This window comes from Corvus moneduloides, chromosome 18, assembly GCF_009650955.1.
Source record: "Corvus moneduloides isolate bCorMon1 chromosome 18, bCorMon1.pri, whole genome shotgun sequence".
NCBI lineage: Eukaryota > Metazoa > Chordata > Aves > Passeriformes > Corvidae > Corvus > Corvus moneduloides.
The window spans coordinates 14,454,960-14,469,855 of NC_045493.1; the positions used below are offsets into that span (position 1 = coordinate 14,454,960).

Genomic DNA, 14,896 nt, shown 5'->3' on the forward strand with positions numbered 1-14,896 from the left:
ACCTATCTGTCAAGTTGTCTTTTTCTGTGAATTGTAGTGAAGAATTTTTGCTTTTTTTTAGACAGTATTTCCCCCAATGATTATATAATCTTGGCTTATGGGTCTGAATTTAGTTCTTACTTCAGCAGGCATCATGACAGAAAAGTGGATGTCAGAAGTCTTAAAAGGATTAGTGCTCCATATAGAACCAATAAAATTGATTTGTGAATTAGGGGGCCCCTTCACAGAAGTAATAAAGTTTTCTTTCTGCAAGCAGTGAAATTTCTTTCTTGTAAGGTGTCAGTGTGGTCGTTCTGCGTTGGTGTTAGATATTGACAGCGTGCTCAGGGCAAGAGCAGAAAAGGGCAGAGATTAACAGAGGGAAAGGGAGCAATCACAGCTGAATGGAGCTGTTCCACACCAATTGCAAATACAATAAAACTGGAAGGCCCAACTGTGCTCTTGGAAAAATGTCCCTGGTAACTTCAGTAACTGTGCAATGATTTCAGATGTTGTTGGTAATGAAAATACATCTCAGAGGTGCTGAAGCCTGTACCTCTTGCATATGGGGGCTTCAATACAGCCATGATAATTATCCATCTCAGAAAACTTCCCTTCCCCTGCTGATTGATTTCAGCTGGATTAAAATGCTGCTAACAGCCTGTCTCCCAGCAAGATTCACAGAAGATATCAAAATCCTGCACTGAAGTGAGTGCCAAAACAAAAGTAACTGAAAAAAGCCAGTTGAAGAAATTTTGATTGGAAAAGATCTCTGGTGAGCAGGTTTTACTCCTCAGGAATTAGAATTCAACTCTAAGAACAGGAAAAGGGAAGAAAAAAATTTTTTTTCAGCTGCAGATTGAAAGGGTGAGTGGATGTTAAATGGACAGCTTAGCAATTAATGAAGAAAGTTAATGCTGTTTTTGCCAGAGGCAAAAAATTTATTTGAGGATTTTCAGAGGACCTCGGCTCTGGCTCTCTGACAGAGGGATTCAGCCTGTGTGCTCGGGTGAGTGGGACAACACATGAACTTACAGGAGCTGTCACATGTGCAGAGTGACCCTGCAGGTCTGAGGGCAGAGGACATGAGTGGTGCAGCACTGATCCATGGCTTTGTGCCATGAGCAACCTCACGAACCTGAGTAAGCCTTGCCAAAGTCGTTCCTGCTGAGCAGAGCTCCAGCAGTCTCTGTGACCCAGCTAATAGGATTTTTGGTGTTGGGGCAGAGTGTGAACAGCCCTAAACTGTAGGCTGAATTGACAGATAGGCTATATAGAGCTAATAATATCCCAAAGGCTTTTCCATATACTCTAGATACAAAAATTTAATCAGACTCAAAGTATTTTTGTGTTTTACAGAAGTTGTCTAAGTAATGACAGGTATACACTTAAAAAAAAAAAAAAAAGGCAAAATGGAAAAATAGAAAGGAGAAAAGAAATCTTTTGTGCTGGATTTGCTTTGTTCCAAATGAATTAGTTCCAGGACTGATCCTTCAGTGCGTTTAGATGCAGAGAGACAAAAACCTCACCAAACTTGGTGCTATGGGACTTCAGAAAAGTGACAATACCTGGGCTTTTTAAAGTGTAGTGAGGAACAGGCTGTTAATTGCAAAGGCCTGAGAAGGGGCACTCAGGGAGAAATTTAGATGGCCATTCAGTTTTCTGACACATTTGGGCACAAGAAAAAAGGCTTCTAGTAAGGTTTATGGGGTCCTGGTGGGGCTGAACCACAGTATCTGCAAAGCAAGCCCAGCCCCTGCCCCAAATTATTGCTTCATGTCACCAATTTTACAGACGATATAAAGCTCCATTGATGCTAGTGACTAATTTTTTTTTACATTGCACAGCTTAAGTCATGCATGGGGAAGTATTCCTTCTCCAAAAGCAACATCTATTTGACTGTGCTCTATATCTTAGTGAACTAGAACCAATCTACTAAAATATTCATGTAGCAAAGAAAAACAGGAATCAAAAAAAATAAAGTATGTGCAGTGTGTCAGAATTAATGTACCTAGTGGAACATTAACTTTTGTATTTCTAAGATTTTTTTAACCTTGATACCTTAATGGCACTCTGATGCAGCATTTTACAGTTAGTATTTTTCTTTTTTAAAGTTCAAAGATTAAAAAGGAATAAGGGTAGGAAGGGGAGGGGTAAGTGGAAGAAAATAAGAGAGCACCAGGAACCATAGAGCTGGGCCCTTTTATTGGTAGGTAAAGCTCATAAACACCCTTGAATTAATAATTTCCTACAGAGGATGAAATTCCAAGCATGTAAGCATAGAAAGCTATGCAATAACTAGGTAAAAATTCAAAAAAGTCTTAATGAGATTCAAGTGAATCATAGGCAGAGCTGACCCTCAGTCTTAAATGAATTTCACCTTCACGTGGCTGCTTTTCTAAATGAGTGTGCATGAAACATTCACACTTTTGCATGGAAAATTCCACATCTGGATTGTATTTTCATTTTAGCTGTGGAATTCTGCCACACGTGCGCTGAACTCTGCGCTTAATGAAGAGCAATCTTTATTAAAACATGATTTTTAAAATTATATGAGTAATTTGCTATGTTAAAGGCTTCTGAAAATCCAGACTGTAAGAATGGTTTTGAAAATATTGAAATTGACTGCCTGACTCTATTCTGCCCCCAACTGCAACTTACAGATGAAGCCTTTTGTGCTCTCACTCAAAGGGAAAAAATGAAAACATTTTTGGCAACAAAACAGCTGGGGAAAATTATATTCCAAACTGAAAATTACATAAAAATGGAGAGTGTGGGAACAAAAGAGAAAAAGAAAAAGTGTTGGTGTGTAATGAAGGCAGTTTTACACGTGTAGCTGTGTCGGGCACAACAGCCCCTGCTGGTTTAGGCTGGAGAAGACATCTAAACCATCACAGAACCTGAATGTTCCTAATCCATCTCCCAGGTGTTCCTGCCCCAGCTGCCCTGAGTCCTGCACAGCTGCATTTTCCTGCAGGCACCAAGGGCTCAGTGGGGCTTTCCAGGTCCTTCTGCACGAAGTCGATGGCAAGAGCTGTTCTGCTAGCAGCTCCCCAGTGCAGCATATTTTATCTTAGAGTTTGGGGAGGAACTTTAATCTTAACAGCATCCTTTGATCCCAAAGCATCCTTGATTCACAAAAATAAACTTGTATATGTTGCTTTAAAATTGTATCTTTTAAAACGCATTTTTAAATTTAAATAGGATCTCAAGCTTTAAGATATTCCTTCATTTTCTGACTGGAAAACTCCTTGCAGAATTAAATTGAATTGTGCAGAAATGTCCATGGCCAAGCATAGAGAGATATGAATCAATACAGAAAAAAACCCAAACCAAAACAGAAAAAACTTTCCAGATGCTTCCCTGTCCCAGGTTTCCCTATAAACTTTATTACACACTTTTAGTTGAGGATATAATGAAGTCTGTGCTCAGGACACTGAAATGAACAAGACATCTTGTCTCTAAGTTTAATTAAAAGATTTCTTCATTGAATTGTGTTGTACAAAATTCTCATTTGTTTTGTGTTTGCTGTAATTACAAGCAGTCTCCTGTCAGGCAGCTCTGTGCATTTTCTCTCAAAGTGTACTTTAATCTGTACGAGGGGGCACAAGGCACAAGTAGGACATTAATCTCCCTGAAACAGCTTTTTCTCTTGCATAGGTTTCCATCTAAATAGAAATCTGATCATTTCTAAAAAAATGTAGCTTTAGCAAGCAGGGACTGACTTTTAGTTTCTCACTACTCCTGTTTCCTTCGCTGCCTCTCGGCTTCTCTACCTGTAATTGTACCACAGACTGAACTCACTGATATTTTAAACACTTCATTTGAAGCGTGTGCTTGAATCCTGCGGGCTACAATAGGAGCGCACCAAGTGTTTGCAGTGCTGTGATAAATTGGGATTAGATCTGCCTTCTTGGCGGATGTTTCAAATGAGGACTGGTCCCTTCTTTCTGCTTTCTGTCTTGTACCGCCAAAGTTGTTCTCAGCTGCCCAGGGGGAGGAGTTTGTCCTTTGATAGCTGTCACTGAAAGTGTGCCCAGGTGTGCAAAGGTTCATCTACTCCTCCTGGAGGTAAAATTGCTCTGAGCTCTCTAGTTAGCAGTGCCTCGATGGCAAGAATGTTTTGCCCCGTGGGACTGATGAGTTTTCTGAGTGGTTACGGAGTGGACACACCATGAATGCTGGTGGGTTGCCCAGTGCTGTGAGCTGCATGTACAGTGCTCACTGTTTTTTGACTCTTACACTTGGCTTCTCACTAGCAAAGTGATACTTTTCTGTAAATTGAAGATATGACTGCAGTATTTAAATGACCATCTCTCAAATCTCTTTCCCTGCTCCCTCAGTTACTGACTCACCATCTGTATTTATCCTGTGTGATACCAGTGTTCTGTTATCCCTATTTTCACAGATGAAAAAACAATTAAAATCTTGCCTATTAAAAGAATTTCATGATAAAGAAGAATTCTGTCCGCTGCCTTGCTGCCAGAACATAATCAATAAACTCCTTGGTGGAGGCTGACATTTCTTTAATGGTCTCACCACAATTTCCTGTTTTCATTTTCTCTTACAGACTGACAGCTAAAGCCGTCGCTGTTCTCTTACCAATCTTGGGAAGCTCGTGGATCTTTGGCATTTTGGCTGTCAATGCCCACGCACTGGTATTTCAGTATATATTTGCTGTTTTCAGTTCACTACAAGTAAGTACCTGGTGGGAAAATTTATGGCTACAGAAGTGCCTCTGAGATCCAATTAAATGGATCATTAGTGCTGTTTTCACACATTTATGCTTATTGCATTTTATTTTGTGTTCCTTCCTCTGCCTTTTAAGTCTGACCATACAGTGCTGGAAATTGCTTGTCTTTGTTTGAACAGAACTTGTGTCCCACTCCTTAGTGTTTCCAGCAGCAATAATTAAATAAATGAGACAGCACTGAGCTTGAGAAATGAAATTCATTCTTCCAGCACCGTGTACCACAGGCAGGATCCTTCAGCAGAGATACCAGGCCAATTTTTCAGTGCCAATTTGAGGCTTCATTACCGAGATTAAATGAAAGCAAACAGAAGTTTACGGGGAAGATCAAAAGTGGAGCTATTCCCTGTGCTGTACAGGACTCCTGCAAGCAGGAAACTCAGCCCTCATCTTCTTGGTGCACCAGTCCAGAAAAACAGCTCTGTCCAAGGAGGAATGTAAACATCTGCATAGCTTTAAGCAAACATTTCAGTAGAGGCATAAACCTATAGGCATGTTACCGTTCTTTCCCAAACAGTGGTTACAAAGAGGAAGAAAAAATAATCTGCTGCTAAATTTCTTGTCTTGGCAACAAACAGTACTATGGACACAAAAAGAGTGAAGCAGGGTTCTTGGTGCTGAATACTACCCCCCAGAAAAATAAAATTCTTTTGTGAGGGAAAGGGGATGAGACCTTTTCACTTTGCATTGGACTAAAAGCCCAAAGAGCAAAATTCTGCCAGGAAAATTTTCCTATTGCTAATACCTTGCTTTTCTAATCTGAAAAATATTGATCTGGTGGTTCCCAAAAGGCATTTCCCTCTTGTTGTCATGAAACAAGAATTTCTGCATATTTTCAGCCAGGTTTCTCCTTTAGTACAGCAAAGTTTAGGAGGTGTTTTTTTACAGGAAAAATTCTAGAGAAGCCTCACAGTAACCTAATGCTGCAGGTTTCCCCAGTTTCACTTGGGACACTCTGGTTTAGTGCACTCTGATATTTGTAGGGCTCCAGCTGCCTGATGCCTGCTTTGTACAATACTGAGAGAAACACATTATTGTATTTGATTCTTCACAGCCAGACCTCACCTTCTCCCTTTTTTCTGTTTTCAGGGATTTTTCATGTTCCTGTTTCACTGTCTTCTGAACTCAGAGGTATGTAACCAAATGGTGTTAACAAATTTGGTGTTACCACATCCAAGAACACAAGTGTGAAGCAAGAACAGCCTTTCTCCATTATCATTGCCTGCTATGTCACTGATTTCCTTTTTCTTTTAATTGATACATGATTGTTCTGGCTTTGTGAACTTGCAGAATTTTGACCCATGTTCAGTATTTGTTTTAATTGACGTCAGAAAGGTTTGAAACAAAGAACAAAGACAAGAGGAGCAGTTCAAGAGTCAGGAGAGAAGCTGTCCTGGGAGCTGCAAGGGCTGAGCAGGGCATGGACTGCACTGTGAGGAGAAGATGCTTAAAAAGTGGGAGCAGGACACTCCAGCAGTCCCTGCTGGGGGGGGGCAGGGGATCTGTTACAGCTGCAGTTCCAGGGAGGAAAATAAATATTATTCTCAGTGAAACATACTTTTGGATGGTGCTCATGCAGTCCTTAATGGGAAACCAAACTGAGTAGAAGATATCCCAGGTATTTTTCTTGGCGGGAAGTTCAGGTGTTCATAGGGGACTGAGAGTTTTTTTGCATTAAGGCTGCATTAGAGCAACTGGGATAAAGCCAAGGCAAGGCTGATGTAAATTTGGCTTGCAGCATCCTCTCTTCCCATGGCAGATAGCAGAAAATGCTCCGCAACGAGTATGACTGAAAAAAAATGGTTTTTTATGAGAACCATTTCCAGCATGCTGCCAGGGGGAATGCTCAGTGGAGAGCCTCGTAGCTCTGGTTCTCCATAGTTCATTTTTCTGGATGTTAATAAGTAGCTCTGCCCCATAACCTGCTGCTGCTTCCTGTGCAACAGCATGCTCCAGCTCTTCCGTAGAGAAATGATGATTTATTAATATGTGTCAACCTATTCAGTCTCAGAGCATTCACTGATGTGATCTCTGCCAAAATCAGTTTGGAGAGTCAGGTCTGACTGTGAAACTCTTGATCTTTACTGAAATCAACTAAAATTAAGCAGGCAGGTTAAAGGTAGGGAGGAAAAAGATTTCTTTATTCTATTCTCTCCCAGACTTAGAAATCTTCAAGTTTCAAATGTTTTATATCAAATACAAATATTTGAATTGCTGTCATTTTTCAGGAACCTCATGAGAAATTAAATTCAGAAACTGTTCAGAATTTATATCCTCAAAAACCAGTTTCTACATAGCTGATGTGAGCTGTCATTTTTAGAGAGCAGGTCCTACTGGCTCCATCATAGGCTGTGCATATCTAAAATACTCCTTTAGCTAAACAGTGGGAATTCTTCTTGAGAATTTATTTTTGAGAAGTAAAACTCAGATATTGTAAAGAAACATCTGTAGACTGGGCATAGAAGTGGCTGGGTAAAAAAGGCTTTATTCCCAGTGCACCCAGACAGAAATGCGTGTGTATTATAAAGAAGCACAAGACAGCAGGCCAAGATGGTCTGAAAATGTGTCCTTGATCTCCACACCTAACACTGGTCAGTCAGTTCCAGCCAATAATCCCTGACAAATCTCACCTACTCGTCTCACCATCTTTCTTTTATGCAGCTGATTTTCACCTTGGTGAAGAGTATCGCTCCATCTCCAGGGAGTTTCATCCAGCATTTCTAAATGACTCAGTTTACAGCAGGCTGGCAGCTGCTCTATGTCCTTGTGGCATCCCGATATACCAGGGTTGTGTGAACCCCAGGGAGAGCCTGCCTGAATGGGGGACCTTGTGCTCCAGCCTGGGGCTCTGTACTTAGTTAGAAAACGTGTAAGTGAGCTGCTGAAATCAGGATAGTGGCACCTTATGAAATCATTCAAACCCATACTGCAAATGCTGGGGGTGTAGGTTTATGTGCACCACAGTTTTGGGGTTTTGCTTTTATTATTATTTTTTAATGAGATGAATGGTAACACAGTCACACCTTGGAAATCAGGGAGGATGAGATTACCCAGATAATGTGAAAATATTGCCAATGAAATGAGATGCAAGTGAGACCACACAAGACTTTGTATTTAAAATATGGGTAGTTGAAATTAAAGTTAAATTTTAAAATAAGTCCATAAAGACAAAGAAAGTGTTGTTTGTTGTTTAACAGCACAGTGACATTAACGTGGAGGAAGGAAAAAGGGGAAATGATTGTAGGCTGCACCTGTGAAAATAAACATAACTTTTTCAACTGGTTTCACTGTTTTTGCCAAAGGTTAGAGCTGCCTTTAAGCACAAAACCAAGGTCTGGTCCCTCACCAGTAGTTCAACACGCAACATCAATGTGAAGCCCTTCAATTCAGACATTGTAAGTATTGCTCCTTTTTCTTTCCCCCCATCGTATTTGAAAGTGTTCCACGTTAAGTTCTGTGGGAAAGAGCAGAGCAGGCACATGGGTATTTTTAGTACTAACCTAATGCAAGGTGTGGACAGGTGGAATCAGCAGGCATGAAGTTGCATCTGCAATATCTGTTTTGAAAGCAAAGGACAAGATTCTGCTTTCAGGTAGACTATCAAATAAAAGCAAACACGGGTTTGTGAACTCTGGATATGGTTCAATAAGGCTATTCTCACCAATTTTAATGGACTTCTGCATTCCAGCAGCATTTTGGCAATGAATTGCTCTGATGCTGGGGGTTCTTTTATAGGGCATTCTTATTCTTAAGCACACACCTGAATATCCTTTTCTAGCTCTCCTTAAATTGTCTTGAGACAAAAGACATTTGTTTTTATAAAGAACCAGACATCTGAAGTGATAGGTATTATTAAGTGATCGTTGCCAATCACCTTCGATCCCGGCAATAACTGTTTAAAAATCCCTTATGGCATATGCTCTCAAGATCCTGTGACAACACTGTAATGTAAATAGATGCTTTCAAGCTTTTATTTCATCCAGGCAAGAGTGGCTTGGCAAAATAAATAAATCAATTTTCTATACTATTTTATTTTCCAGATGACTGGGAACAGGCCAGGCACGACTCCCACAAAGCTGAACACCTGGGATAAAAGCACCAATTCAGCGAACCGCATTGATTTATCAGCAGTCTGACAGTAATAACACTCCTCAGAGAAAACCAAGCCATACATTCAGGACCTCTGACACCGTGTCCACCAGCTTTTTCTCACTGCTAATAACAGTAGAAAACTGGGCTTTTTAAATCACTGCCTAATGAATTGGGAATTGCCATATCGTTTTGTTGAGTAAATAGCCCTTGTTGCTTGCCTTCAAAACTGTAACATGTTCTAGCACTTGGCTATTAGCAATATCTGTAAAAATAACCAGCACAAATATACACTGGATGGTTTTGTCAGCAATGATGAAAACACTAGGTACGCAAGGAGGGCTTATTGCTCTCTGAATCATTCCAGCTCCCAGAACTGAGGGAAAGCAACATACCTCTGAAAAGATGGATTTTTATGCTCTAAAATGAAATGCTTCCCATTGTGATGTTGTAATGAGACTATTCTGGACCTGCTGTGCTCTCTCTGTTTACACTTATTACCTTATAGAATCCAATTATGAAAGTGAAGCTGATTCAAAATACATAGTACCGTGTTTAGTCTAAATGCTACAAGGAAGCCAGGACTTGAGGGAGAGGCAGGTTCTGGCTACTGCCCTCCCAAAGTGGGTGTGGATTAGCAACGCTAACAAACACGTGTGTCTCTGCGCACACAAACAGCACATGTCATGTGGAATGTGGCCCAGCAGTGTTTTAGATCTTCCTGTTGCCATGTTATCTATCAGAGGCCAAGGTTGTCCTACAGCAGCCCACAGCACCTCTACTGCTGATTTCTGTCTGCTGACACATTGCCATATGAATTATTCCACTGCTTTGCCTGCAGCTTCGGGATGCAATCAACAACTCTCCGTCAAGTGCATTTTGCAAACTCACTGTGGCTTTTGGAAATCAAAACCTGGCTCTCTGACTTATCTTCCTCATTTTACTGGTCATTTAGAGACACTGAATTCCTACCACAAAGATGTAACATGTTGATATACTGTGAAGACAGCCACCCTACAAATAAGTCTATGTATCATTTCCTGCAGACAGCTTTAAACAGGTCTCTGCAGTCTCTTTTGTGGTTTTAAACTCTGCCCAGCATTTAGTAGCTTCTGCTTTAGTACTGCTATGAAGTATCTTTAAGGAGGAGAAAAACACTGTAATTTTTCTTCTGACCAGTGTTTTGTAGGTTCTCTGAGTGGTGTTTGGAGCACGAGCCAGGGCTACCTGTGCCAAACATGCACCTTCCCAACTGGAGTAAAGCAGGGTTTAAGTCTCAACAGTGGTCAGAGCCCTCAGGGGCCCTTGCTCTAGGACTTACTCAGCATCCAGGGTCTCCAGAGTGACTTCCAAAGATGAGGAAGTGGCTTTACAGCCACAACTCTTTATCCCCAGCTCTCCCTTGTTTGCAGCAGCCCCCCCTGTAACAGACTGGGTATAATGGTCTGCAGAGATCACCAGGGTAATTCACTTTCCTGATCCACTGGGCTATCAAAATGCTACAACAGGCAGAAAATATGCAAGTCTTCAACCTCATGTTTTGCTAAGATGTTTTGTGTTGTGTTTTTTTAACCTTGATTAAATATTGTGTCATCAGCAGCTCAGACCATTCCTGGTCCCGGTGAATGTGCTACTGGTTTCCAAGAGAAAAGGTATTTACACCATAATGTGCAGAGTGGAAATTTTCTATTGGATAGTAAATTTATCAAAAAGTAAGATGAAAGTAAATTGATCTTTAGGGAACAGGAAACACCCATCAATTATGACTGAATTTAGTGAAGTGTTAAATCCAAAAGATATAGAATTGAAAGTTTAGAAAAACTCAATGCATTTAATTTCTGTTTGATCCAAAACAAGTTTTGTCTGGGTTTCCTTCCTGCTCTAAAAAAAATGGTAAGTTTCAGTTCAGCCCAATCTTTCCTGCCTTTTCCCCTCCCTAGCCAAGACTTGTTGGTGTGATCCCCAAACTGGAAGTCCAGAGCCCACCCAAGTTTGTCAGGCTCACAGCTCAAAACATTCTACAGAAATTATTTCAGTTGCACCAGATCAATGCTGGATTTCTGCAGCTAGAACAGAGCAGAACTGCATATCACACATATCCGTGCATGAAATACAGAGGCTTTAATCCCGTGTTTCCTACTGCTAAATAACTCCAATCGTTGACAACTAACTCCAAACAGAGGACCTGTAAAAGCTAAACATGTAAATGGCTGTGTCTTTATTTTGGCTTTTGTGTATGGTTTTCTCCTAGCTTTTTCTGCATTGCTCTGTCTTACAGCTGTGCCTATATATGGGCTTCTCTTGGCCTGAAAATGAGGTTTTTTCCCCCCAAAAGACAGTAGACAAAGCCCTTGGAATGTACAGAGGAGATGGAATAGAAGAGTACTGTGATAGCAGTGTTCAGAGTTTGTATTGTGTGCAGACAATGTATTTAAGCATATTTTTTTATACTGGAGCATATGAGTTTTTTTTGGTTTTGGTTTGGTTTTTTGGTTTGTTTTTGGTTTTTTTACACTGTGACCACAAACAGAGATTGAAACCCTCCTTGACCATTTCTCTTCTAATCATTGTATTATAGTGCAAGTTCTGTGAATGAACAAGACAACATACAAAAGGCTGGGGTTTTTTTTAATCTTAATTCCTAAGAGTATTCCCCTCTACACAATTTTCGTTCCCTGCATTTCCTCCTGTGCTGTATTGGCCACTTTTGTGACTGCCCAAGGTCCGTTTGAAAAAAAAAAAACCAAACAAGTGACATACCAATGACAGTACACAATGGCAGTAGTACAAAGGGCTAAATCAGTTTTTCATCCAGGTATGCTCTGTTTTAAAACTGTTCACCAAAAATAGGACGAGCATGGAAATGTGTTTGGTTTTACACTTTTGAATGGGAGATAGGAGTGTTATGTGTTGAGGGAGCCTTGATTATCCCCCAAGATCCTCTGTGGATAACCTGCATCCCATGCTTTAACTGGTGGATGAGGCTTGTGGTGAAGCAGTTTGCCTTCTTCATGGCACAGGAGGTTTGGAGCACTGAATTTACAATGCTGCATTGGGGATGGGCTTTTCTTCTGTTTTTGATGAAAAATCCCCACATAGTACAGATGTGTTCTGTTGCCATCGGTATCCGTTCTTTTTGTTTGATTCAAAGTGTTTTTCTTGGTACTGAATGCAGCAAATGTACTGAATAAGAAATGCTCAAATGAATCTTTAAACAATCTCTTCCTGTCCTCAGTCTCTTGAAGCTTGAAGATCTTGCAGTTTATTTATGGGCTAGTATATAGCAGCTATTACAATATTTTTTTTTCTGGACAGCATCATTTTGTCAACAGTATGAAATGTTAATTGAATGAAATGTGAGTTATAAAAATAGGTAATGTAGCAAGAATGTCTTTGCCAGTAAGTAGTAAAATAATTTAGTTTTGTTGGTTTTTTTCCCCCCTCAAATAAATAAGAAATCTTAATTTCCTAAAAGGACTTTGTTAAAATTATTCTTTTGCCATGGATTATAAACAACAGCATAACAATTGAGGTTCCCTATCAGTGCTACTGTTGCAATTACACAAGCAGAGCTTTACTCCTATGAAGGACCTGCTGTCCGTGTCAGGGGTGCTGAGGTAATGCGCAGGAAATATTTCTGTGTTGAAGGTTATACCCAGAGAATAAAAGTACTGAGTCTTGCCAGCAGAAAGAGAACTTCTGGAATTCAGTACAGCCAATGCAGAACCAGGCTCAGAAACTGGTTTTGGCTCTGGGATGGTTTCGGCCCACAGCAGGTCAAAAGTGGTGGGTTTTTAACTAATTCTTCTATGAAAGCTTCATTACTGTTACACTTTTATCTGAAAATGATGAAGTAAGTCCAGAAACGTCACAGCTCAATCTCAGCTCCATCATAGGGATGCAATCCTGTAGCGCTCGTTTTCAAGGTTAGAGCTAATTCTGTGGTGATTTAACAGACTGCCAGCTGTGTTGCATAGGTGCGTAGATGTGGAAAAATAACTAGAGCAATTATATGCTGAAAATTAAAGATTGGAATTTAGATGAGAAAGGTTTTTCATCCCATTTCAATAAACTTTCTTCCCTTTGTATCCTTTAAAATCATGTAGCAAGGCATACATAAAAGAAAGCTTTCTTGCTACTTTGTGAAACACAGAGGTTATTGACATTTATCATTCGTGACAGAATAATAAATTAGGTCATTTTGGCACTGGCTTACATCATGTTTGCCTTTAAAAATATTTTCATTATATCTGTGTTATGCTTGGCTGACTCCATGTAGTATGTCATGGATAGTTATTGCTATAATTGCCCTTGTTCACACAATTTTCCTTCTCAATAATCCCATATGTTCTTGGAATTCAGAGGCCGTATTTCATCTTGTCAAGGATGATTACAACACTGAATGTACCACTGACATCAGCATCTTCACCAGGTGCTGACACATGGCAGAAACATTGAGTCATAAGGGACTTCTGAGCACCGTTCAATGGATCTCTACCAAACACCTTCTTTGCCTGATGGTTCGTTTGCTCAGGGTTGTTCCCAAGAGCGCTGTTTTAGGCTGTCTCATTTACCTATGCCAAAGGCGACTGAAATTTTCTCTCACCCCTGTTATTTTCTGTTGTTATTGAATAAAATCAGGCTTGATTGGCCATTGTATATGTTCCTTTAAGCATTCTCCAAGCTAAGTATTTGCTGATATTTACTTTCAAACAGAGAATAAAGCATAAAACAGTTCAAGACAAAAAACCAAAAAATAACCAAACTGCAGCACGATTAGCAACTCTGCCATTGCAAAAACCTAGTTTTAGTTCATGCTCATAATATTCTGGAGGAAAATGCAGAATAAAACAAAGTCAGATTTTTACCCTCTAAAAGTATCTCAACACAAGCAAATATCAAATGCTTGTTGGAAAGCTTGGGCCTTATCTAGTAGGTTTTAGATGACTTAAAATTCATATTATATTGATTGTAGAATATTTCCTTCAGGCATTTTTGTTTCAGATTCTGCACAGGTCAACTAAATGTGACTCTTCCATGATGTGATGTCTTCTCACTTAGCCAGTCTTGTACCCCTAATTTGTCATATTTTGCCATCTCCAAAAGGAAATTAAAAAATGAGGAGGGAATACATGAGCATGTGTGCATAGAGGAAAAAAGGCAAAGCTCAGTCCTCCCACCAACCTGTGGGCCGTTCACCCTCTGTATTGGTGACTCTGTGGGAGGCTTTAGGTTCTGAAGCTTAGCAACTATGAATATTTGCTTTCTGCAGCAGCAACAAAGAGCATAATTAATTAAAAAATTATCTGTGGTGAGCAGAATATTGTGCATTTAGATTGTATACTATGCATTAAAATCTCTAATGTGTAGTCAATAGAACATACTGCATGTTTACCTGTCAAACCAACATAAAGCATGCAAAAAGTACCCCAGAATTAGTCTTTAAAAACCAGGCTATCCATTATTTGGTATTCTGCTGCTTATAGCCTCTTCAGGAGTGAGCTTCTCCCAGCTGGAACCAGAGATAGCCTCACGGGAGGTGGAATTTGCATCACCTAAACCGTGCAGGGGAGAGCACAGCAGCTGTTTCTCCAGCCCAGCTGCAGAGCCTTTGTCTCCTGTCTGCACTGTGCAGTTGCTGCTTCTTTCCATCTCAAGGTACTTCCTCTCCCTCACACCCACTAAGGAAAATGAATAACCACAGAAAAAGTCAGGTCTGTACATTTGTCGTGGACAAAAAGCCACCCCAGTGCAGCAGTGTGGGGTTTTCTTCTTTTTTTTCCAGTAGGGGAGCAGGAATCACCCGGAGTGTCACAAATCTGCATTTCTACATTCAGTTCTACGATGTAGATGGAAAAAAAACCACGTGAAAGATTCTGGTTGTCAGAAGGCACTTCTGTCAGATTCAGTTATTATTTTACCCTTGCTGAATAGTCTGCCTCAGACACCCAGTGCAGGATACATTTGTGCTGCAAAAGAGAATAACTCATGCTGTGCTCTGCTGTCTTAAGGGCAGAGATTATCTGGATCAGAGGAGCTACTTTGGAGCGTTTCAGTGGACAGAAAGGGTAATAGTTG

General features: G+C 40.3%; 1 protein-coding gene and 1 long non-coding RNA gene across 5 annotated transcripts in view; one reads left to right on the plus strand and one right to left on the minus strand.

The window, feature by feature from the left end:
* The window catches only part of ADGRD1 (adhesion G protein-coupled receptor D1), a 139,559-nt gene extending 126,521 nt beyond the window's left edge, over positions 1 to 13,038 (plus strand). For 3 of the 4 annotated variants that reach the window (XM_032127881.1, XM_032127879.1, XM_032127880.1), the window contains 4 exons: positions 4,550 to 4,676; positions 5,819 to 5,860; positions 8,032 to 8,124; positions 8,770 to 13,038. In XM_032127881.1, the coding sequence (XP_031983772.1) occupies positions 4,550 to 4,676; positions 5,819 to 5,860; positions 8,032 to 8,124; positions 8,770 to 8,865 (358 nt within the window). In that variant the 3' untranslated portion in view covers positions 8,866 to 13,038. Of the gene's footprint in view, positions 1 to 4,549; positions 4,677 to 5,818; positions 5,861 to 8,031; positions 8,125 to 8,769 lie in introns of those variants that run through there. The other variant, XM_032127882.1, reaches the window with a different exon arrangement.
* The window catches only part of LOC116452942, a 209,486-nt gene that overhangs the window by 46,616 nt on the left and 147,974 nt on the right, over positions 1 to 14,896 (minus strand). The window lies entirely within an intron of this gene.